Source organism: Chinchilla lanigera, unplaced genomic scaffold (genome assembly GCF_000276665.1).
Source record: "Chinchilla lanigera isolate Chin_1 unplaced genomic scaffold, ChiLan1.0 scaffold00019, whole genome shotgun sequence".
In the NCBI taxonomy this organism is placed as follows: Eukaryota; Metazoa; Chordata; class Mammalia; order Rodentia; family Chinchillidae; genus Chinchilla; species Chinchilla lanigera.
Window position 1 is genome coordinate 13,124,936 of NW_004955420.1, and position 26,236 is coordinate 13,151,171.

At 34.4% G+C, this 26,236-nt stretch overlaps 1 protein-coding gene across 10 annotated transcripts in view; it reads right to left on the reverse strand.

The window, feature by feature from the left end:
- Positions 1 to 26,236, reverse strand: part of Dlg1 (discs, large homolog 1 (Drosophila)) — a 205,517-nt gene that overhangs the window by 56,647 nt on the left and 122,634 nt on the right. For 9 of the 10 annotated variants that reach the window (XM_005383167.2, XM_005383166.2, XM_005383165.2 and 6 more), the window contains 6 exons: positions 16,147 to 16,197; positions 13,641 to 13,765; positions 11,575 to 11,744; positions 9,960 to 10,096; positions 5,957 to 6,101; positions 2,488 to 2,608 (listed from right to left, as the gene is read on the reverse strand). In XM_005383167.2, the coding sequence (XP_005383224.1) occupies positions 2,488 to 2,608; positions 5,957 to 6,101; positions 9,960 to 10,096; positions 11,575 to 11,744; positions 13,641 to 13,765; positions 16,147 to 16,197 (749 nt within the window). The remainder of the gene's footprint in view (positions 1 to 2,487; positions 2,609 to 5,956; positions 6,102 to 9,959; positions 10,097 to 11,574; positions 11,745 to 13,640; positions 13,766 to 16,146; positions 16,198 to 26,236) is intronic. The other variant, XM_013513450.1, reaches the window with a different exon arrangement.

Below are 26,236 nucleotides of genomic sequence, written 5' to 3' on the forward strand. Positions count from 1 at the left end.
TAAAACCAAATGCTGAAAGGTCTTCACTCCTTCAAAATTCCATTATTTCCGTCATGGTCATGGGACTAAAAACCACTGTAAAGTGATGTTTTATGAAACACAGTATGTACATTTATTGCAAATTATATTAAACTAAAATGGAGGGGAAATCAAAATATGAAGTGTTTACTACTACTTGCAAATCAATAACTTTAATTACACAATCTTCTTAAACATCAGCCTGTTCAAAACTTAAAGTAGTACTTTCTAGACATATATAGACATTCATCATTACTTAATTTTTCCAGCTTAGTTATAAGGGGCTCACAACGTATTTTGTTGTCAAAAATAGTAAAACTAAACAAGATACTATTTAGGGAGATATTATACACATAACACACAAAAGAAAAAAATGAATAATAACTATCAAATTTAGGAAAGCAGTATTTTCGAGAAGCAGTATAGGAGAAGCAGGGCAGAATCAGGATCACAGTTAGGTTTTACTATATTGATGATGTTTTAATTTCTAATTTTAGACAGTGGATTGATGGCTTAGGGTTTCTATTGTGCTTTACAATGTGTATATAAATTATTTTAGTATGAGTAAATAATAATTAAAAATACTTCCTGAAATCCAATAGCACTTTTGGAAGACAATACATTCTAGTCTTCAAATAACATAAACACATGAGAAATCCTTTATACCATTGGTTTCTTTTTTTTTTTTTTGTCTTTTTGGTCTTTTTGAGACAGGGTCAGGTCTCCTATGCAGTTCAGGCTGACCTTGAGCTCACTTTGTAGCTCAGGCTGGTCTTGAACTCATAATGATCCTCCTGCCTCAGCTTCCCAAGTGCTGGGATTACAGACATGCACCACCACGGCCAGCTATACCATTGATTAGAAGGGCAATGTAAATCAAAATCACAATGAGAAACTTCACATCTGTTACAAACAAATAAACAAACAAACACAATAAAGTCCAATACAGTATTTTAGATAAGAGATATGCAATGAAGAAGGATGGGGACAGGAATAAAGGTGTAGATATGACTTATATTTTAGAAAATAATTAAGATATGTTATGCCATATCTTATGTTATGTACCAATTCCCCATGAGGAATGTAATCATTATGTACTGCAAACATGTACTAATAAAAATAAACATTAAAAAGTATATTTTAATTTGTAAAATATCTAAAGAGACTAAAGATTAGACAAGCCATTAACTCTTCTTCTTCTAGAAATAGGCACTACCAGCAAATAACAAAAGTAAATGGTTAAGTAAGGCACTACCAGCAAATAACAAAAGTAAATGGTTAAGTAAGATCAGTCTAGGAACAATCCCTAAAAACTAACAGTCTTGAATATTCCTATTACAATAAATATACTATTCTTTTTGCTAATTTCATTCTGAAAACAACTAGCGAGTGAGCACCTCTGTTGTTTACAGCAACGTTAAATCTGAGAGACTTTGTCTTCCCCTTTGTCCTTGCAGAGATCATTGTCTGGAGTAAGGAATCTGACAAAAAAAATCATTATAAAAACAAAGGTTCAAAAATAATACTGCTTTCTTGGGCCTGGTGGCACACTCCTGTAATCCTAGCATGCAGGAGGCTGAGGCAGGAGGATCGCTGTGAGTTTCAGGCCAGCCAAAGTTAGTTCAAGGCCGGCCTGAACTGCACAGTGAGACTCTGCCTCAAAAAGACAAAAACCAACAAACAAAAAGTAACTATGATGCAACTAATAAAACCATAAAACAGCCATTAGCATATATATAAAGTGTTCTAGCTAATATGTAGTATTTGTATAAATCACCTCAAATTATATGAAAAGAGCTAAAATACTTTTTAAAAAAACTGATTACTTTCCATCTCACTGAAATTCTTAGAGCCTGAAAAATTCAGTGCAATTAACAATGTTAGGCAAAAGTGAATTTTAGGTGCCAGGATATCAAGGATATATATCAAACCAAGAAAATACCACTTGTTTTTGAGTATCAATCAAATAACTGTCAAAATATATTATAGTATGAACTAGTGAAGGGATACATAAAGTTAGTTTAAAATATGCTCAAGGGGCTGGGGATTTGGCTCAGTGGCACAGCGCCTGCCTGGCAAGTGCAAGGTTGTGAGTTTGATTCGTGGTATCGGAAAAAAAAAAATAACTAGGTAAAAAAAAATGCTTAAGTATATTCTTACATTTTGCCTAAGATTATTTCTAAGGTCTTACCAAGCTTTTAAAAAATGGTGGTATTAAAAAAAAACAGTAATTTGTTTGTAGTAGAAAATATTTTTATACTTCAGGCTCTTCCATGATCCTTCCAATAAAAAATACAAAGGTTTAAGTTTATCAACTATCAATAAAATTTTTAGCCCTAAATATTGTGGCTATCATTTGTTGCTGATTAATAATTGACTTTACAAGGCACAGTATGAAACCTATTAATTTGTACAACAAATAGAACTGAATAACTATAAAAAAACTGAATGCTACTTTAAATTCCTTACCTAGTAATGTCATCATCTCCAAGCACTGCTTTAGAAACTGGTGAGTATCTGGCTGGTGATGCTGGTGTCTGGCCCAAGAAGGAAGATGGGCTAACATGATTATCAACAGGCTGAGAAGCTGCTTTAAAACAAGGAAAGTGAAAAATTAAAAAAATGAAACAAGTCACTTGGCACCTTATATGTAAATTTTAAGGTAATAAAGTATAATTCAGGTTCACTAATTTATGTATCAGAATCTGGCAGAAAATATCTACCAGCTAAAAAATGGCACAAAGTCAATTTCTAGGTAAAAGCTACTTTAGACATTTGGATCAATAAGGCAAATGCACCATGCCTGCATTCTTTGGGGCTAGGGATGTAGCTCAACGGAAGAGCACCTGCCTGGGTTCAACTGTTTTCCAAAAATACAAACAAGAAACCATTGTATTCCTTGAGAAAATATAACTAAAATGTTGCTTTACACATTAATTTAGTTGTACAATGAAATCCAGGTAAGGCCATTTGAAAGAAAAAAAGATGTATCATGTGCTGACACTAATTCCCTATAATGAATGTGGTCATTCTGTACACTTAAATTGTACCAATAAACTTAAAAAAAAAAAAAAAAAAAAAGAACAAGGATAGTAATTTGCTCTACAATAAGCATAGTTTTCATCTGTATTTCTTCTCTTATGACTAGACTGAGTATTCTTCATTATCTAAAGGAATCTTTTACAGACTACTGCCCCCACCCATGTGACAAAGTTCCTTAGATAGTAAGAGTACTATTTCTTTGTAGTATTAAATGGAGAAATATAGTAGAGCACTAGTATCTCAGATGGTATGAAGGTTGCTTCTTACCCTCAGCTCCTCCCCAAGACAGGGAATGTTATACAGTATGTTCATGTGCTCATTTGTGCTCATAGTAATGATTCAGTAGAAAGAACATTATCATGTAATAGAAGGGACAGATGCAAGAACAAGACTCTTTTGGATAGGAAATGAGATTTAACACAAACAGAACTCCTCTTTGACAGGAACAATGATAGTTATTCCAGTATACACAAGGGAAAGCAGAGCTTTTGGGCAAAACTGTACTTACATAGGTAGACTTAAAAGCAAGAGAGTAAGGACATTTTCTTCTGCATGCTTAATGGAATATGACATACAGTCATCGGATAAACTGAGGTGTGGATGGCAAATGAAGTTATGAAGAGGGAAGACTTCTCAGAATGTGAGAGTGATAGAGAAATGCAGCTGGCAAGAGTGAGGTGCCATCTAAGATTCACCCATAAGTTAAAACGTAGTACAATTCTGTGTACTTCTCCAGTCACGTTCTGCTTTTAGAAGCAGGAATGAGGAAGACAGAATTTGGTTGAACCAGTGTTGGTATTTTTGCCTATTAAGGAGGAAGGGCCAAAGGATCGGGAGATACACACAAGGAAATGAGTATCACAACAAAACAGAGCGTAACCTAAATAAAAAATTAGAAAGATGGACATGTAAGGGGGCAGTAAAGCAATAATGTCAAATAACTGAAGGTCAAAATGAAGTTGAATTGCTAGAACAGGAGCGTGTGAACTGACTGTTTGGACGGAGAAATGGAGTGGCTTAAACTGGTATTTTCAATATGATGAAGGAGTTGACCATTATGGGTAAGATCTAAAGTATTATCCAACAAGCAATTACCTAAGCTGAAATGGAGGGCAAGACAGTTAGGAACAGATCAAGAAACCAATAGGCCGGGCTTTTGGCTAAACTGTTTGCATGGGTTTTGGTTATCACTAAGAATACTATAAACACAGCAAGAAAGGCAATGGGCTAGCAATAAAATCTTCAATGAATAAAGACAGATTCATGAGGAGGACATCAGATGGCTACAATATAAAGAACAGGCAATAAACTGAATGGTTTAAAAACAAAGACTTAGGAAAGCTTAACAGACAAAAATCACTTAGGTAAGAAACTTTAAAACACAAAAAGACCTACATGAATAAACTGTCTGTAAATTATATATAGGATAAATATGGACCAGAATTATACAAAATTCACCACGGTAGTTGTGCAAGAAGAAAAGGAAATGCGAGTAAAATATGACAGAAGTTTAACTAGCGAAGTGAACTATATGTAACTTTTTTGTAACAGTCTATTAGTTCAATAATGGATGGAAAACACATCAACAACAAAGAAATAAATATCCTGCCTACATACAGTACACAGTCGTTTAATTATCTCTCTTAGGACTAGCTATTCTGCTTTAAAGGTCAAATTACTATACATAGCAACGAATAAGTCAATAAAGTAATGTTTTTCTCTGCTTAACATATTTGTAAGAAGCAGCCTGGCTACTTGTATGTTTGGTTATTGTCAGGTACCAATTTTCAGTTTGGGAATACATGTCCCAAATGTGCATGTTTGTCTTGAAGACAAAAGCGTATTCAAAATATGACCAATACCTGAATTGATGAATCAACAGATTATTAATGAAACTGCATCTTTAATCACAAATAAAAATATACAAAAATCTTTGCGTAAGACACCATCTCTGTCCCTTAGGTTGAGTATTGTTAAGAATTCACTTGTATTTGAGCAGCTAATATAAATCAATGAACAGACAATAAGATGTGTTACTGGAGAATAATAAAGAGATTTCAAAATATAATTTGTATTTAACTTATAGTGACTAGTGATAGTAATGAATCTTGACAGTTTTAAAATTAGAAATATGTATAAAAATCACAATTTAAAAAAGGAGTATTCAAAGTAGATTACAAATACATTTTAGACCTTTACTACTCACAAATTGGACTGCACACAAATAAGCAACAGACTCACAATGGTGGTGAACCTATGGCACATGTGGTGCTGATGGGATGTTTGTTATCACTGAAAGCTCTAAAAAGTTTGCCATCACTGAACTAGAAGCTTAAAGCACAAAGACAGTATCTGTGCTTCTGCAACTGTGGGTATAAAAAAATCCCTTCCATCCAAGGAATATTTAAAATCAGTTTCTCAAAGTGCATTCCATGAACCAGCAGCACAGATCAGCTTGCTAGTAAACTAACAATTCTATCTGTGTGCTTAACAAAACTTTTAGAACAAAACAAGAATTTACACTATTTACAAATACTTTGGGTTTTTTTTGTTTTTTCCGGTACCGGGAATCGAACTCACGACCTTGCGCTTGCCAGGCAGGCGCTGTGCCGCTGAGCTAAATCCCCAGCTACAAATACTTTCTGATGACTGTTATTTACCTAAAGCCTTGAGAAACAATGCTTTAAATTGTTAAGCAGTAAAGAGGAAAAGAGTTCCCACTTCCTTTTAAGTTTAAGCGGGTGAAGATTCTCACTTAAACTACTAGATTAAAAAGCTTAACAGTCATTTAAAAATAATACAACGTTTAACCTTTTTCTATTATATGGAAGATTTTATTAAAGTGCACTGCATCTAAAGAAGATAAATTTAAGCAAGCTTAAGCAAACAGACTTACAGTTGGTGATATCTGGTGGTGCATAACCATCATTTATGTACATACTTGTGGGTTTTGCCACTTTCAGATAAACAAAATCAGACGTGTTCTTTAAAGCAGTTACTGCTTCTTCATGAGTAACTTCTTCTAAACATACACTATTCACCTAAAAGACAATCCCAAGAGACACTGAAAACATTTGCATTTGCTTTCTTGATTTTGGTTATAAATTATTACACTAAATCAGGGAATATAAGGGGTGATTTAAAGAATAGAAGTGTGTGGTGTGAAAATACTCATTTTTTATTATTTGTGATATCAGGAAAGTATGTATGTTAACTTCCTCTCAGTCTTAGGAATTTGGGAATGTAGTGCACGTGGGCACACTTTAGTTTTTATTTAAAGAAATGAGACCATGTTAAAACTTGTATTTTGCAAATGGGTCCTTAATGTTAAGTATCTTAGAGACTGTTCCATGTTGAGATACACACTACAATTAAAAAAACCACCCACTACACAGTACTTCCATTATGTGGTTATATCATACTTTATTAAACCACTCCCAAATCAACAGATTTAAATTGTTCTCCTAAATGGCTTTTAGTAAATTCATGCATTACCAGATTGCTCTCCACTTAGATCTTTGTCAGTACTGAGTATCATTTAAAAGGTAAGATGAGTGTCTTACTTTCTCTGTACATCAAATTATTTAAATTTATATGCTCACTGTCAAAAGTAGAGTTTTTTCGCAATTCTTTATTGGCCATTCATCTATCTTCTGCACAGAAATATAAATAAAATGTAAATACTAATGTATATCTTGCCAACTTGCTGAATTTATTTATTAGTTCTATTAGTATGTTTCCTTGGACTTTTGTGTGTGTGTGTGTATGTGACCTACAAATACAGTTCTACTTTCTATTCTTCTTCTCTACCCAGGCAGGCCTCACAAGTGCTGGCAAATGCTCTTACCACTAAGCTACATTCTATTCTTTTTTGGTCTTTTTGAAACAGGGTCTCGCTATGCAGTTCGAACTGGCCTTGGGCTCACTTTGTAGCTCAGGCTGGTCTTGAACTTGCAACGATCCTCCTGCCTCAGCCTCCCGAGTGCTGAGATTACAGGCGTGTGCAACCATGCCTGACTTTTTTTTTTTTTTTTTTACATTTTATTCTTAATGTCTTTTTCTGTTCTTATTGCTCTAGCTTAGGATTTTCAGAATAACAGTGAAATAGAAGTGGTCATCTTTTTTTCAGGAATTTGTCCATTTCATCTAAACTATCTAATGTGTTAGCAGGAAGTTATTCATACAGTTCTCTTATGTTGCCTCTTGTTCTTGGTTTTAGAAATTTTACTCTTCTCTCTTCTTGGCTAGCTAAAGTTGATTAGTCAACTTTTGGCTTTGCTAATTCTGGTTTCATTTATTTTTGCACTGACATTTATAATTCTCTTCCTTTTCTTTATGTTCAGGTTGTTCTTGTCTTTGATAATGTTTTGCACAAAGAAAGAAAATACCATCAAGGCTTCTGTTTTAAATTAAAATGTACTAAAGTATTAATTTTAATATTAAGAGTATTATTTTACAGAATCACAATACAATTGTTAAAGTTAGGACATTAATTTTAATATAATTTTTTCATTTCCTAAATTTTTACCTTTAATATTGACAATGGAGAATTTCTAATGTTTTGACCAAATTTTTTTTAATGTCTAGAAGCATTGTAATTTTTCTCATTAATTATTCAAGTTTTCAAGAGCGGAATTATTTTTATAGTTTATATTAACATGCAAAGTGAGGGCTGCCTGCATTTTGATACCACCCTTGATCTTAGCCAAAAGGCTGAGAAGCGAATGCCTGGATTTTGAAAGACCTACTGTGGTGTACTGTTCCTTTGGTGGCCTGCGATGAACCATACTAGATGCTCATATTCTATCCTTATAAAAATCCCTTCCTATATGTAGTCATCTTACGTGGCCACATGATTAGTTTTTAGCTAGGGAGATAGAGTAACTCTTACAAAGAGAGGATAACTGTCACACACTAAGGCTTGTCCTCTTAGAAAGCTCATTCTTGGAACTTGGTCACCATCCTGTGAAAAAACCCAATCTAGCCTAGAGGAGAAGCCCTTGGAGAATTAAACACCTGGCTAACAGCCCCAGTTGCGTTTCCAATTGACAGGCAACACCAATTTGCTTACCATGTGTGCAGGCCTACTTGGAAGAGACTTGGCCCTGCTTGAGCCACCACAGTTGACACTATGTGGAATACAGACAAGCTGTCCTTGGTAACCTCTACCCAAATTGCAGAATTGTAAACAAATTTCAGCCATTAAATTTGTGTTTTCTTATGCAGAATTAGATAAATAATACAAGAACACAACAAAATTTGCTAAAGGATTCAATGTGTAGTATAAAAGAAAGAGCATGATTTCAAAACTTTAGACTTGAGAGCAAAGTTACTTGGCCATTTACCAAACAGTGTTAACCTAAACAGTGACATTGGAAGTAAGCACTGATAAAGAAAACGTACAAGGACTGAACTCTGGATCACTTACATCTTTAAACATTAAGAAGGTGAGTAAACACCAGAAAAAGAAAATGAGGAATGTCAAGTAATAGAAATACTGAAGGTTTGGAGAAGGAGCAAGGTGTGTCAAATATCAGACACCAATGAGGATGAAGAATGAAAACTGCTAAGTTCGGTGTAATAGTAAGAACAAATGCCTCAATTAAAAGTGGATGTGAGAGAGATTCAGAGTCCGGCCATGATGAGAAATCAGCACAGGATGCCAGCTCCCAACCAACAAATTTGGTTCTATAGAAACCTTAAATAAAAAACATGGTATTTGTGAAATTAAAAAAAAGTGAGAAACACATTGGTGACAGACATTTGTTTAGATGAGTGTGGGTATAGGCAGCAATAGAGAAAAGGTGCTGCTTGTAGCTTGGGAAAAGACTGGCAGTCATAGCTGTGGGGGGATAAGTAAAAGAAAAATAGTTCAAATTAGGCTGTAAGCCAGGCGCGGTAGCACATGCCTGTAACCCCAGCACTTGGGTGGCTGAGGCAGGAGGATCGTTGTGAGTTTGAGACCAGCCTGGGCTACAATTTGGGCTCAAGGCCAGCCTGAACTGCACAGCAAGACCATGCCTCAAAAAAAAAAAAAAGAGTTAGAATTGGGGAGAGAAGGGGTTGCAGACATGATAATGTCTAAATTACTTCTGGTAGTGATAATTTAGTCTCACCATCTATATTAATTTCCTGTGGCTTCTGTAACCAACTCTACAAACTGGGTAGCTTTAAGTGGCACAAATGTATGGACTAATTTCTAAAGGCCAGAAGTTCAAAGTCAAGGTACTGGCAGAGTTGGTTCCTTTCTGAGGGTTGTGAGGGAAGTAGGATGGTGTTTTTTGTTTTGTTTTAAAATAATTCTATTAACAGAACGCCAAATGACCCAGTAAATTCCACAGTTAGGTAGAGGTGATGAAACTTGCACATGTTCAACATAACACACTGCCCCTCTTCCTAGCTGAATTATTCTTAACACCAAGAGTAGAATCCACCATATCACTGTTGACTTCACAAGAGTCTTCCTCGCCCAGGTCTTGGCTGCTTGTTCAACAGCATGGCAGAATGTCCTGGTTACTGCGGCTCTTACTTTGTTCCTGCCATTACCAGCTCAGTCTCTCTCGGTGGGGTCTGGCATGGCAGTGTCCCATACCATGAGAGATATGAACACATCAGAGGCCTGTTGTTTTCTTTGAGACACAAAGGGAATGAGAGAGAGCGAGCGAGAGAGCAGAGGTGGGGTGGGGGGAGAATGAATATAAATGAAAAGGTGGGGGCTGGTAGATAAAATGGTGAATAAAGGTAATACCAGAATCACTTTTCAGGTTTTGACAAAGCAAGGCTAAAATTCACTCATTTAAATGTCACTTAAACATTCTTGGTATGTATAAATTCCAGTGACTGTCAGGAAAAAATATACACCAAAATGACTTTTAAAACAATAGATTTCATATACTTACTGCTAGAAGTTTATCTCCAATCTGAAGTTTACCATCCTTATGTGCTGCACCTCCTTCAATTATTTTGGTTACGTAGATGCTATTATCCCCAGGAATATGCTGATTTCCAACACCTCCAGCAATGCTGAACCCAAGACCTATTTGCAAAACAGTAGTTCTCATCAATAACAATGAACTTAACCCAGAAACAAATGGCTGAAAATTATACAATTTCATCATAGTTTTTTTAAAATAGAAAAGAACCCATTTAGCTATCTACTTTGAAAATCTTAAGTATTATTCTGTAATCAAGGGATAATGATAAATATAGGCACTCCTATAGTTACAGATCCCCCTTCCTATTCCTTTTAAAAGGTTTTTTTGAAATGGATTTGTTAGTCCAAAGAAACACTGTAAAAAATTGTATTTTATTTTTGTCCATCATAATTCTGCTTCTTACTGATACTTTTGTCTGCTGGTATGGACAGAACCAACAAGCTTTAGAAATGTGGATAATTTGGTTCTTTCCCAATATTTTATGAATTAAATTTAAATAAGGAATTTCTGCAATTCGTAAGTCCCATAGTTTCAATAACAAATTCCCACTCTCTGTTCCTTTTTTTTTTTTTTTTGGCCTTTTTGAGACAGGGTCTCGCTATGCAGTTCAGGATGGCCTTGAGTGCACTTTGTAGCCCAGGCTGGTCTTGAACTCACAACGATCCTCCTGCCTCAGCCTCCCAAGTGCTGGGATTACAGGCGTGCACTACCACGCCCAGCCCTTTTTAAATTTATTGGAATCCTACTTCTTCCATGAAGCCATATATTGGAAACAATATTTCTACTTATCCTCAATCCCATCAGGATCTTCAAAATCCAGAAATTACATGTTAAAAGATGTGACTTCGGATGTCACTGCTTATGACAAACAGTATAAACTTCCAACCATGAATCCTTTCCTAACTCAGACTACATGTCTGCTTTTAAAATGCTCTGTAGATTACTTAGCACAAGCTAACATGAACTGTATACAGGACTTCAAAGTGTTTATGGTCAAGAATATTTTTACTTTTTGGCAGTGCTGGGGATCAAGGCCAGGGCCTGGTAAATACTAGGCAAGCATTCTTCCACTGGTCCAAGAATATTTCACTTCTTTTAATGACAAAGGTCACAGATAATATTTAATTATTAAAAACTATTAGGTTATGGAAATTCTGAATATAAAAAAATCACATAGAACTTATTCTCAAATTATAAATATATACATATCTACATATATGTTCACAGCAATAAAATGTGTAATAGTGTTCATAAATTATCATAAAAACTTTTTTTTTTTTTTGGTACCAGGAATCAAACTCAGGACCTTGTGTTTGCCAGGCATGCGCTTGTGCTGCTGAGCTGTATCCCCAGCCCCATAACAATTTTTCAAAAGTTGCAATCTTGCTAGGAACATAGACATCTAAAGTTCTGCTTAAGACACAAAATTAGTAGAAATAACCAATTCTATACAGTCAAATTCTGTAGAAGACTACCAAATACTGTTGATCTCAGGATGTATGTCAAAAATAGGTTCAAAGTTATATTTAATGCAGAGACTTTTTATTTAAAAATCTGTCTTAGCTGAACTTCCACGTACCTTTAGGACCTTTAATGAGCTTTATTTCCATTATTTTTTCTGATACTGGTTTCCGTCTTTTTACATACAAATGTACAATAGACCCTGCTTCTTTCAGTGCTTCAACTGCTTTGCTATGTGTTACATCACGAACATCTGCTTCATTTACTCGCAATATACAGTCATTTACCCTGAGGAAAAAGTTAAATGTTTAAAAACTTAAGTATTGGTTTTTTACTTTACCAATTTTTGTTATTTTTTAAGGTAGCAGGAATTATTTATTCAGAAAATATAAATGAGGAAGGTACATGTAAAAATATAGTATTTTCCAAAGCTAGCAAAGAAGACAAATAGTGCAAATAATTGATTACATAAAAATATTAAATATTTGCCTGCTTATTAGTAAAGAGGGCACTAAGATACTCTTAAAAAATAACAAACATTTACTTGGCACCAATCACTTGCTAGGTACTTCTTTAGTGCTTTAACCCTTAAATAACAACCTGTAATTTCACAGATGAAGAAAAAGCTTAGCTTTTCCAAGGTCACTCAGATAATAAATGACAGCTGTTGTTTCCAGTTAAGAAAACAAGGCTCAGAGAGAGTGATTAGTTTAAGATCACAGACATAGTGTTAAAACACATTAAGCCACGAATTCATGGAAAAATAAATTTTGGGAAGGCGGGTACTGGGGATGGAACCTGGAGCCTTCACATTGAGGTACATCCAAACCAATTAAAAAAAAAATGTTTTATTTTGAGACAAGACCTTGTCAAGACGTTAAGTTTCCCAGACTGGGGTTGAACTTTGAATCCTTCTGCCTCAGCCTCCCAGAATGTTTGGAGTATAAGTATACGCCACTATGCCTGCCTCCAAAAATAATTTTGAAGTGTCTTTTCCATCGTAGATATTAGAATTAAATTTACATGAAATTATAGATTATGTCATTCAGTTCAAAGGTTTATTAGGCAAATAACATAATTTGGTATGATAATGCATTTTTAAAAAAGTTTGATCTACTCCTAGTCGTAACCCTTCCCCCTAGCTTTGGGTGGTCTCAGATTTGACTGCACGGTATTCAATTAGGAAAACACAGTAATCATCTCAAATTAGTAGGGAGGGAGGGAAACAAAACACAAACTATTACAACTGGTCCTGACAATCCTCTCTAATGAACTTTAGAGAAAAGAAATTTTACTCTCAAAGCAATGATACCTTAGTACTATACAGGCGTTGTTAGGTGAAACAAACGGAATATATTAATTTTTATGTAAGCAACACAAATAAAAGGCCAGTAACAGAATCAGAAATGTCTACATTTCCATGAACAGTCAAATTCTTCACTTTTTAATTAATGTATCACCTGTCAGAGCCAGTGAAATCCAGAAACTGAAGAGCTAGGTCACTTATTAAAAGGATAGTAACAGACTATATAAAACCCTTAGCCTTACAATCAGCCAGTTACCATATACAAACATAAAACAACCACCAAAGAAATTGGAAAGGTGCCATCATTTATGGCTAAAGGAAATTACAAACTTTGCAGCAGTTAAGTTCTGAAGTAGAACACTATTTAAAGAAAAGATTAATGTTAAAATGTATTAATTTACTTAAAGTTTACATATACCTTACTCTTTGTGGTATGGGATACAAAGTCAGATATATACATATATATATGTATATCTGATTTTGATATATATATACATATATCTATATCTTGAATAAGTTTGTGTATTGTACATGTTCCCAACACAGAAATGAGAAACATTTTGTGAATGTACTAGAAAATATAAAGGGTTTCTAGGAATTTGTTCATAAGCATTTAAACCAATCATATTTATTATTCAAAATATAAAACTTATGATAACACTAACTTTCTTGTCTAAGAATAAATTCTTAAATGAAAAGAAGGAAGCACTGCTAATAAAATTTCCTATTTATTTGAATGTTGTCTGAGCATCTATCCTATGTTAGTTTTTATGATAGTGTTTCTCATTTTATTTATTCCTATTTATCCTTAGTCCAGTATGCTTCAAGAAAAGTCCACAAAGTGGACTCAATATCACAACATAAAGTACAAGCCATACCGCAATCTTCCATCTTGGGCAGCTGCTCCCCCTGTAATAATTTTGGTAATGAAAATACTTGAGTCATCTCCAATGTGTGGGTTATCTGTACCTCCTGCAATGCTGAAACCAAGCCCTGAATTTCCCTGGAGAGGAAGGGAAAAAAATTTAAGAATCCAACTTTATTGAGAGATTCTTAGCATTGTAAGACTACAAACTGTACTAAAGTAGGGAACACAACATAGCAAGGTACATAATATGGGTAACATCAAGATTCTGAACTCAAATAGACATGCTCTTAATATACAGAAAGTCTTCTCAGAGGCCTTATTTATTTATTTATTTCTGTCTTTTTTGAGACAGGGTCTCGCTATCCAGTTCAGGCTGGCCTTGAGCTCACTTTGTAGCCCAGGCTGGCCTTGAACTCACAATGATCCTCCTGCCTCAGCCTCCTGAGTGCTAGGATTACAGGCGTGCGCCACCATGCCCAGCTCTCAGAGGCCTTATGTATGAATCAGTAGGTGAAGCTAAAGAAAATGTACCCAGTACTTCTCAAATCTAGTCTGCAGGTCCTTCTTTAAAAGTATGTGCAATTTGTCAAGTCATCTATCTCAGAGGTGTCACTACAAATTTCTTTCTTTTAGACTGCACCTCTTCTATGTTTGGTAGGAAAACTTTCTAAGAGACATATACTGAAGTGATGTTTCTGTTGCCACTATTTCTCAGTAGGTCATACCAATACATTATTTTAACCTTAAAAAAAAGGGTGGCAGTGAGGCTCTTCTGTTAACTTTGTAATCAGCTTATTTTTAAAGAACAAAATTGGAGCTACTAAGGAACAGCTACCATCATGTCATGCTTAACTAAGATACCCAAATAACAAAAGGCATTTGTTAGTATTGAAAGCCCAAATTGAGAATTTAATTGGTAGCTTTCTTGAAAGCAAAGTAACTTTTGCTACAGGAGGTCACATTATGCTTATTTAAAAATGGGAGAAACTGAATTTCTGAGTATTTTCTTTAGAGAAAAGGTTTTACTGCTATGAAAGTCTTCTAGGACAACTGACCTACACAGTAGTATTTAAAGATGTTTACCATTGCAATAATGTCCAACTTTAGCTTTCAGGCAACTCAAGTAAGTGGATATATTTGGACCTACTACTTAACCAATTAGTTTTAAATACCCAATGTATTAGTTTCTGTCCTAAAATTCTAATTTGATTTAAAAAAACTTTTTTTTTCAGTTTAAACTCTTCAAAGAATTACCACAGTAATTCTTAGTAATTACCAGAGTCTCAATAATTGTACCAACAGACTGTGGGAGGTCACCATGTTATTTAGGCACTCAAGTTCTTCAGTAAGTGAAAAAGACAAATGTACAGTCCCAAGTTTTACTGAGATTTTAAAAGAATTAAAAAAAATGAGAAGCTAAAGGATGTCACAAAATATCATATTAAAATATATACGCTAACACTATGTTCACTTGAATGTTACTCAGGCATCTACCTTACTTAAGCAGGTAACCTTAATTTAAGGAGTAGGCAATAAAAATTGGTTTTACATGTAAATGACCCTCTCAGGTCTATTTGTTTTCTACACAGTCTACTTTCTGGCTTCGATTATAAATTTAAGTTTGTAAGATTTTAGTTTTAAATATGCAGACATTTAGTTACCTTAGAAATTTATTTGTATGGAACATTTAATTTCCCAGAACTGCTGGCCAGACAAGGTGGCATTATTAAAACTCAGTATAAATTGAGTGCAGATTTTTTTCCCCTCTGCACTGCTGGGGACTGAACCCAAGACTTCATGCATGGTAAGCAGCCAACTCTACTGCTGAGCTATATCTCCACCCTTAAATGGATAAACTGTATTTTTTTTCCTTCTAAATGTAGATATTCTTAAAAATATATCTTCAGAAACTTTACATAACTTAACTGCACCCTTAAAATGTTTTCCATCACAACTATAGTTATTATTTTTCTAGGAAATAAAACTGATGCAATGCTAGTTACTAGCATATTATTACTTTAAATGAATACTATAGGCATGAAAATACAGTAATAAACACAAAATTGAAAAGAAAAATTTGAGAAACTGCCATAGCCTAAGAAGACATAACCAAACGTAATGTGGTTTCTTGGACGGGGCCTGGAAGAAAAAACATAATCTAAGGAAAGAGGAATAAAATTTAGTCCAATTAACAATAATGCAAATTGGTTCACTAGTTGAAACAAATATAATGTAATGATATAAAGTGCTGACACCAGGAGAAGATGAGTTCACGGTAAGTGGGAATTCTTTGTAACATATGTAACTTTTTAGTAAACTTATTTTAAATTATCCAAGAAAAGAATATTAATGAAAAGAAACAGTCTAAAAATATTACTGCTAATTTTATGATCTGTGAACTTACCAGAGGAAATATTATATTTTTCAGTTTTTGAAAGACCTTTCTCTTGGATCTATATAATTAAGCAATGTATCTTAAAGTTCTTTAAAATAACAAGATAATTAATAGTTTTTACCCTCTCAAGTGTGATTTCTTCATATTCATAATCTGCATCAGTGCCATTAACCTAATGGGGGAAAAGAAAAGTAGCTCAGAAATTCAGAGTGAGAAATCTGAAATGGCAAGATAATTTCTGCTTAATTTATTAATGAAAACCCGTTAAACGTGACAGTGATCAAATAAAATAGCTTCACTTTAACAATTTTAGAGACATTCAAGAAATGGAAGAGTACAAATGTGACTCTACTGACATTAATGGCATTATGACTTTCAAATACAGGCATGGTATTTTTAGCTTTTACTATCATTAAACTCTAACTTTTTCCGCTCCTTGATACACACATCTAATGTTGAACAGTCTCTCTAATCTGAATATTTCAGCTTTTCTGAAAATCATCACCTCTGTTTTCATTGCACTGTGATTCATTTAGCTTACTATTCCCCATGGCCCAAATCACTCTACATGGTTTAAACAGACAAATCTTTTTAAAGCCCAGGCTAATCAACACTTCTTCCAAAACTGTCAGAAATTCTTTTTTCTAGAAATATTCGAACTCCACAGCTTGGTAATCATCAAAGCTTTGTGTAAAGTGACCTCAACTTACCATTTACCTTCATTCCCAACATAAATAACCATCTCTCTCCTCTTCCTCTTTCCTACAGATCATCCCATCTGAATGACTTGCTTTTTCCATTACATATTATATTGTGCAATTTTCTACCCCTACAGATGAATATTAACACTATCACAAATTTCACTTACTATTTTACATAAAGTCAGATTTCACCATTCAAGATCTTGCTTACATCTTAGAAACCAAGTACTTTCTCTTATTCTCTTCAATTTATTCTCTTTTCTCCCTTTAAAGAAGTGACTCCCATGGTAAGGGTCACTGACAAAGGCTAAGGAATTAGATTAACCTGGGTTTGAATCTTTGCTTTAAAATGTCTACTGACAAGCTGGGCAAAATATTAAATCTAAGTTAAAGGAGACCATGACCAATTACATTTCTGAGACTCTGTCACATCTTTCATCCCACACATTCTTTTGCAATGTGATTCATCCTACCATCTAGGGCAAGTCTATTGCCCCTCCCTTTGGATCTAGGCAAGCCCTGTGACAGTTTCTGAGGTACATCATATGATACCTTATAATATTTGCCTTTGTCTTGGTATAAATATCCTACATCTAAAGTAGCTATAATGTGAGTAAATTCCAACAGCTTATTGGGGAACCAAACAGAGAAGAACAGAGCCATATGAATGAGATTATTTTGGACCTTCCAGCCTTTTCCAGTGCCTAGCCCAAAATTAAAGCAGAACAATCCAGTTAACCTCGGAAAATCACGACAAATAATAACTGTTATTCTTTTAAGCCACTCGGTTTTAGGGTGGTTTGTTATACAGTGATAGACAGCCACAACAGACATAACAAAACCTATGTAAAGCTACTTTGCTTTCTACACCACACAGAAAGCAGGCCTAGTAAAAGCGCCTGAAATTCTGTACTTGGGGTTCCCTGAAATTCATCTCTATTGCCCTTTTCAGTTCTAATTCTTGTACTCAGAGATACCAACGCAATTACTACTTTGATTTCTCTTTCTCTTCACCTAAAGACGTTTTTTTCCCTCTAGTTTCAGAAATGATGTATATAGCAGCAGTTGTATAATTTTTTATATATAATTTCTATGCGTCTAGGGTAGATACCTAAATATGCATATCCTGTCAACATGAGTGGAAGTCCTTTTTTTAATAAGTAAAAATAAAATGATCTACAGCTACAGTATTCTCTTTTTTTTAATCACCTTTATTTTTTCTTACCTGGTTTTGCTAAATCCATCAATCTCTAGTGGTCTTAAAACTATGAATGAATCAACTGCACTCTGTGCTATTACTTTCCGCTTTTATTTTGAACAATTATTTTCCTTAGATTTTAAAAAAAGTTTCTGAGTCAAATGCTCAATTCATTTCTGCTGACTCTTTTGTTTTCAGAAATATCCACTAAAATTTATAAATTTTCCCTAGCACATGGGTTTGATCAAATCCCACAACTAATGCAAGGGGTTTTATTTTTGTTTATTTCTAAATAGTTTGGAAGTTTTTCTGGAAAACATTTCCAAGTAAGTATACTTATAAGGCCCTTTTATTAATACAAAAATTTTGGTAGTGAGATCTTATGACTTCTGCTTTAAGGAAAAAAGTACACAGATTTTCATCATTAAGTCTACAAACTAAGTCAGTAAATATCCTTGCTAATTAAATTAATGCCAAGTTATGATGTAGGTTTCAAAGTAGCACAGAGTGATATTAAAAGTTAAAAAGTGAACAAGCCATCAGGACCCCTAGCAACAGTACTTCTCAATCTTCACTACTTAAATCATCTGATAATTTTAAGTTTAAAGACAATTCAGTAGCATTATTAAGTATAAAGATAATTCAGTAGCATTTTACTTATGAAACACATTCATACTAGGCTATGCACTAAGAGTAAATTCTCAAAAAACACTGCTTTTGGGTGTGGTGAACACATTTATTATCTACTCTTTTAGCAAACTTCAAGTATACAATAGTTGCCATGCTGTACAAAAGATCTCCTGAACTAATTCCTCCAGTCTAACTGAAATTTTATGACTTTTTTTTTTCCTTTGAGACAGGGTGTCTCTGTAGTTCGGGCTGGCCTTGAGTTCACTATGCAGCCAAGGCTGGTTTTGAACTTGTGGCAATCTTCCTGCTTCAGCCCCCCCCAAGTGCAGGGGTGACAGACATGTATGCCACCATGCCCAGCTATTGTCTTTTCTGTGTGTCTTGGTTACTTTTCTCTCGTTGCTGGGACAAAATACCTGACGCCCAAAATTAAGGAAGGAAAGGTTTATTTCACTTACAGTTTGTGGAGGTTTCAGTCCATACTTGGCAGGTTATAAGGCAGAGTGACACATGGCAGAGGGCTCCAGCTCATGGCGGCAGAACACAGCAAGAGCAACAAGCACACAGGGGAGGAATGGAAGCAAGCAACCTCTTCCTCTCCCTTACATATGCAAACTATCCACCCCAGGGCGGGTGTAGCTCTCACACCCATAATCAATCAAACTCTAAAAGCCTGCCCCATGACCGCATGAGGCTTTGGGGGGACACCCAGACCAAACCATAACACTGTGCTTGGCTTATTTCACACAGCACAATGTCCTCCAGGTTCACTCTCTTCACGGCGAATGACAGGATTTCCTCCTTTTAATTGCTAAGTAGTATCACACTGTATACATATGCTGTATTTTGTTCAGCATTCATCTTCTGACAAACACATTTGCTCCCATACCTTGGTGTTATGGTTTGTGTCTGGATGTCCCTCTAAAGCCTCGTGCAATGATGGGGTGGGCTACCAGAGTTTGTGTTTAATTCATGATCCAATGCTGGGATTATGGGTGTGAGTGCTACACCTGCCCTGGGGCTGGTGGCCTGCATGCAATATAAGGGAGGGAAAAAGGCTTGTTTGCTGCTCCTCCGTTTTTTGCTCTTGCTGCTTTTGCTGTTTTCCACAGCCATGAACTGTTGCCCTCTGCCATATGCCACTCTGCCTTGGAACCAGCAGAGTATGGGCTGAAACCTCCACAAACTGTGAGCTAAATAAACCTGTCCTTCCTGAATTCTGGGCATCAGGTATCTTGTCTCAGCAATGACAGAAAAGTAACCAAGATACTTGGCTATTACGAATAACGCTACAATGAACACAATATATCTTTGACATAGTGATTTCACTACATTTGGATATATACCCAAAAGGGGGACTGCTGGAGCATGTGGCAGTTCTCATTTTACTTTTCTGGGAATTCTCCACACTATTTTCTATGGACATGCCAGGTTACACTCCTACCAACAGTATACAAAGGAAGGTTCCCTTTTTTCCATACTCTCATCAACATTAACTCTTGTATTTTCATAATAGCCACAAAAACGGGTGTGAAGTGATATCTTGTGATTTTAATTTGTTCCCTGATGATTAGTGTTGTTGAATAACGTTTTCAATTATCTGTTGGTCATCTATAATGTGTCTTTTGAGAAATGTCTTTCAGGTCTTTTGTCCACTTTAACATTAGGATACTTGTCTTGTTATTGAGTGAGTTTCTTATGTAGTTTGGTTATTTCCCCTTATCAGAGTTATGGCTTGCATACACCTGTTTCTATGCTCTCATTATTTCCTTTCTGAACAAAGGCTTCATGCAATGCTCTTTGCCTATTTTTTGCTTTTGGGGTCACATCTAAAATACCTGTTCTCAGCTCAGCAACAACAAAATTTCCCCCATGTCCTCTTCTCACAATTTTAGTTTCAGTTCTTAACGTTTAAATCCTTAATCCACTTTGAGATGATTTCTGCATGTGGGGTAAGGCAGGGTCCAATTTCATTCTTTCAACAGATGGTTAATTTTTCCAACATCATTTATTAAAGAGTGTATCCTTTCCCCATTGTGTGATCTTGACATCTTTGCTGAAGATCAGATGACTAAATACATGGACTTCTGGGTTCTCTATTTGATTCCATTGGTCTCTGTGTCTGTTTTTGTGCAAGCAAGATGCTGTTTTGCTTACTGTAATTTTGTACATTTTAGGTCAGGTAGTTCAAGACTGATTTGGCTATTTGGGATCTTTTGTGATTCCATATTAATTTCAGAAGTGTATTTTCTATTTCTGAGACAAAATGTAATTGGAATTTTGATAGGAATTAAAATGCATCTGCAGATTGCTTTAGGTAGTGTGCACAGTTTCACATTTAATTTTCAAATAAATGAATACAAGATATTGTTCTCTTTATTTTATATCTTCAGTTTTTTTTATGACTGTTTTATGGTTTCCACTGTGTAGATCTTTTAACTTCTTTGATCAATTTATTTAAACTAAGCATTTTGTTTATTTTAGGAGATGCTATAAATTTTTTTTTTTTTTTTTTTTTTGGTTTTTTCTCCGGTACTGGGAACCGAACTCACGACCTTGCGCTTGCCAGGCAGGCGCTTTTGCCGCTGAGCTAAATCCCCAGCCCCGGGATGCTATAAATTGAATAAAACGAAAGGGGAGATATTTCAACTAAAGACACAGAAATACAAATGATTATATTTGTTTTGTTTTGTTTTTTTGTCTTTTTGAGAGAGGGTCTCACTATGCAGTTCAGGCTGGCCTTGAGCTCACTTTGTAGCCCAGGGTGGTCTTGAACTTGCAATGATCCTCCTGTCTCAGCCTCCCGAGTACTGGGATTACAGGCATGTGCCACCATGCCCAGCACAAAGGATTATAAAAGTCTCTTATATGCCAAAAAATTAGTAAGATAAACTAGAAGAAACGGATAAATTACTAGAAACATAAACCTAACAAATCTAAATCACACATAAAAATTCGGAACAGACCAACAGTAACAGACCAACAGCATGAATGAGAAATTAAAAAACTCTCATAGAAGAAAACCCCAAGGTAGAATGGCCTAATGACTAAATTCTACCAAACACTAATCCTTCTCAAACTTTCAAAAAATTGAAGAAGAAATTTCAAACTTTAAAAAAAAAGTTGTCTAATCTCATTTTACTCTTTCCCTCTTTGAATGTTACAAAAAAAAAATTATAGGTAAGTCTGGAGAAAATAGCAGTATATTATCTTCCTACTCTGCAATAAGATCTGCTCTCTGGTTACATATTCTTTCAAATTGCTTAATGAAGTTTCAGTAGTTTTCTTATTAGAAACACCACACATTTCTTTTTTTGCTGACTGATTAGTATTTCACACTTCTGTTAATATGGTTTGTAGACCCATACTTTCAACTGGTAGTTGCTCACATATTGCAATAGCATGTACTGTGTAGTTTTTAAATTGTGCAAGTTTTTTTTTTCCTTTTAATACAACTGACTTTAGTTATTGGTACAGATGTGCCATAAAAAACCCCAAAAGAATTCAGAACACAGATGTCCTTGGTCCCAAGACTTTAATTTACTAATTATCAGTTGTTTAGTAATACCTTCCTAACTATAAAATAACATTAACATCCAAGATCTTAGCTATCAATACTCATAGTTCCTATTAATGCATAATCTCAGGCAATTAAAAACCTCAAAGCATATAGCACCACAAAGCAAAATTTTAAAAACAAATATGTACGAGGGAATAGAAAATGTTCTTCCTAATGAAAAATTAACAACCCAATAAAAAGTAATAACTCCTAAAGAGTTTGCTGAAAATTTTTTCTAAATAATGAATTTTGGTTGATTTAAAAATACTGTAGTTATTATTTACCTTATATGGGGAAAAAGTGAAGTTCTCAGTATGTAAGAAACCTACCAACTTCCAGCTGAATGAATGTCCCTAACCTTTAGCTTTCAGGATTTGTCTTGAGTAAAATAAAGACAAGGGAGAAAGATGGAGACTGCAGTGGTACCTTACTTCATGAATGTTCTTGTTTGTAAATAATTTTTTGCAAATGGAAGTGTTTGGCAAAATTTTGTTTTTGCTTGCAAACTCTGCATTGGGTGACAAACACGATCACAGCCATGTTTCGCACACAAACATAAATGTGGTGATCTTTTCCAAAATTGTAGAACAAATGAAGTTCACAAACCAAGGTACCACTGCACATTACTTCAACAATTAACTTCATTTTCTTCTCTTTTATGCAAACAGTTAAGAACTCTAAAATTTAGTCCTTAATCTTGTCCTCCCTTAACATTTTTATTATTTAAGGATCACATGGGGATGGAGAAAAAAATTAAACTCAGAAACACTGGAATGATGTCAATTACTATTTAAAACTGAGTACAATATACTTAGTGGAGAAAAACTAACACCTTTCTCCCAAAGCATCAAGAACAAACAAGAATGTTTACTCTTACCACATTTATTAAATATAGTAATGAAGGTTCAAACCAAGGCAATTAGTCAAGGGAGAAGAAGAAAAGACATCCAGGTTGAAAAAGAAATAATAGTATCTCTATTTGCAGACACTATGCCTTGTGCATAAAAATCCAAAGGAATCAACACAACAGATCATTAGAGCTAATAAATGAGTTCAGCAAGGCTTCAAGATAAAAGATCAATAACTAAAGTCAAATATATTTCTACTGAGTAGCAATGAAAAATCTGAAAGTAAAATAAAGGGAAAATTTCATTTACAACAAGCATCAAAAGAATAAACCACTTAGAAATAAATTTAACCAGAGTGAAAGACTTGTACACCACAAATTGCCAAACATCATTGAAAGGAATTAAAAATGAACCCAAGTGTATCAGACTTAAAACTTAACAGTTAAAACCATAAAAATCTAAGAACAGAAGATGAAAATCTCTGTAGCTTAGGCTCAGGCAATGAAAACACAGTGACAACATTGTGATAAAACCAAAAGTGACAAAAGAAAAATATATAAATTTGACTTTGGCATTTCAAAAGGTATTATTAAGAATGAGAAAATACAATTGCCATAACAGGAAGAAACTTTCATAAATCATGTACCAATAAAGGACTTGTCTTCAAACTAAAGAACTCGTACAAAGCATAAATACAGTAGAAAACTACCCAATTAAATATAAGCAAAGGATCTAAATAGTTATTTCTCCAAAGAAAATCCACAAACAGCCAATAAGCACATGGAAAACATTCAACTTCATTAATCACTAGGGAACAGTAAAAGCCACGCTGAGGTGTCACTTCACAACTTCTAAGATGGTTATAATGAAAAAGACTGTAACGTCCTTGGTGAGGATTAAGAAGATTAGTGAGGGTATGGAGAAACTGGAAATTTCATAATTCCTTGTGGGAGTGCAAAATGGTATACTAAACTTGGAAAACAGTTTGGCACATCCTTGAAACATTAAACACAGTTGTTATATGACCCTGCAATTCCATTTCTAGATATATACCCACAGGAAACACAGAACTTGTAATGATATTTGTATCAGCATTATTTATAACAGCTAAGAAGTGGACACAACCCAAATGCCCATCAACTGATGAATGGGTATGTAGTATGTGCACACAACAGAATATTATTTGCCAATAAAATGGAATGATTTATTGATGTATGCTCAAACATTAACCTAAGTGAATGAAGTCAGATATAAAAAGCCACACATGTGTGATTTAATTTATATAAAAGATGTGGGACAGACAAATGATAGACAATGACAGAAAATAGATTAGTGATTGCCAGGTGCTGGGCATAAGGCAGAATGGGGAGTGATTGTTAATGGATGCAGGGTTTTTTTATGGGGTGATGAAAATGTACTGAAATTACAAAGTGGTGATGATGATACAATACTGTGAATATTTAAAAACCCACTGACCTATATACTTTAAAAGTGGATTTTGTGGCATGTGAATTTCTCAACATAACTTTTTCAGGTGAAAAAGTAGAAAAATGTAGTAACAAATGCAAATAAGACAATAAGTTTATATATTTTTAAAATTATGTTAAAATTATAAAAGTTCAGTAACACTTGACAGTTTGGGATAAAAATACATTAATAAATTTCTGTTGAAGTATAAACAGGTAATAAATGTACTTTGGCAATAATAAATCTAAACACACTTTCTAAGCAGTTGTACTTATATGAATGTATTCTAATTATGTACTTGTATATATAAACAAAAATACCTACAAAATTATCACTAGGGCATTGATCTTAAATGGTAATAGTCTGCAAGCAGTATATAGACAGACTTGCATACATAAATGTTCATAGAAGGGTATTCATGAAACTACTACTACTTTTGCCTTAGGTGAAGGGATGAAAGACTGGGAGCAGGGATTGAAGAAAGATCTCACTGGAAATTCTTTTGTGTGTTCTGAATTTTGTAAGACGGTATGTAGCTTTTTCAATTAGTTACTCAGTTACTTAATTTTGGGAGATGTGATGACTGTAGCCAGAAAAAAAAATGTGTTCTGAGTGAGCAACTGGAATCAGTCTACCTTTCTTCCTGTCCTTCAGTCATACAGCCTAGGAATCCAGATCCTTTCTCTATCTAGCTATAAGTATGAACTATTTTCTGGAGTCCTTCTAATAAGTCTGTAGTCACAGGGGTGGCCTTGGAGACTCCCGATATACCTTGCTTAGTAGGAGAAGTATTTGTTCAGTAAGTCACACAGACTAGAAATCATACAACTTTTACTTCCTTTGCTTGGTATACTAATCTTGCATTCAATTTGTTGACAATTTTCCTAAAATGCCTGTGCATTTATTTCCTTTATGAGACCATAATTTTGTTAAGTTTTCATCCAATACTCTTTTAGCTGAAAGAGTTTAAAAACATTCAATCACTGATGACCCCCTCAACAAAATGTATTTCAACAAAGAAAACAAGAGAAAGAAATGTGAAGAAAACGCTTACAAAAGTACAAAGAAAATTTTGTTTGACTACATATTCCACTTCAGTGTGAAAGATAACAGTGAGTGAAAAAAAGAATCTGGAAAAGGCATGGAACACTCTTTATAGTTTGGTGTTGTTTTATTATTTCAAGTATTTCCATAATCCTCAGATATCTGATACATCTATACTCATATAAATACAAACAGAATATAAAACTGAACAAAATGTTTTATAGTCTGAAAATTAATCAGTTTAAAATGGGAAAAAGATTTTCATAGTCTGTAAAATGATTTGATAAAAATACCCTGCCACCCCTAGCACAGACAGGCACTATTTCTACTTGAAAGCAGGGACATTATTTCTTTATCTTCAATGATATTTTCCCTTTTTTTTGGTAACGGGAATCGAACTCAGGACCTTGTGCTTGCCAGGCAGGCGCTGTGCCTCTGAACTGTATCTCTGGGCCAGATATTTTCCTTTGAGGTAAAAATGTTAAGTAATCCTACTCTTTTGGTTATTCATCTTTAAAACAAAGAGAACTTTTTAAAAGGGTAAATTTAATCAATTTAAAAATATAAAGTTATTTTAACACAAACATACATACATACCTGTTTACTAAAAATCTAGTTACTCAACTAGACTTTTAAAATGATTGAATATATATTACTATGTAAATTACTACTGGCCAGAGAAATCCTTTACTGAAAGTTAACCATCATAATTTCAAAATTAAACCATAAATTTCTATTTTAATATTTTTGTTTTGTATAAGTAT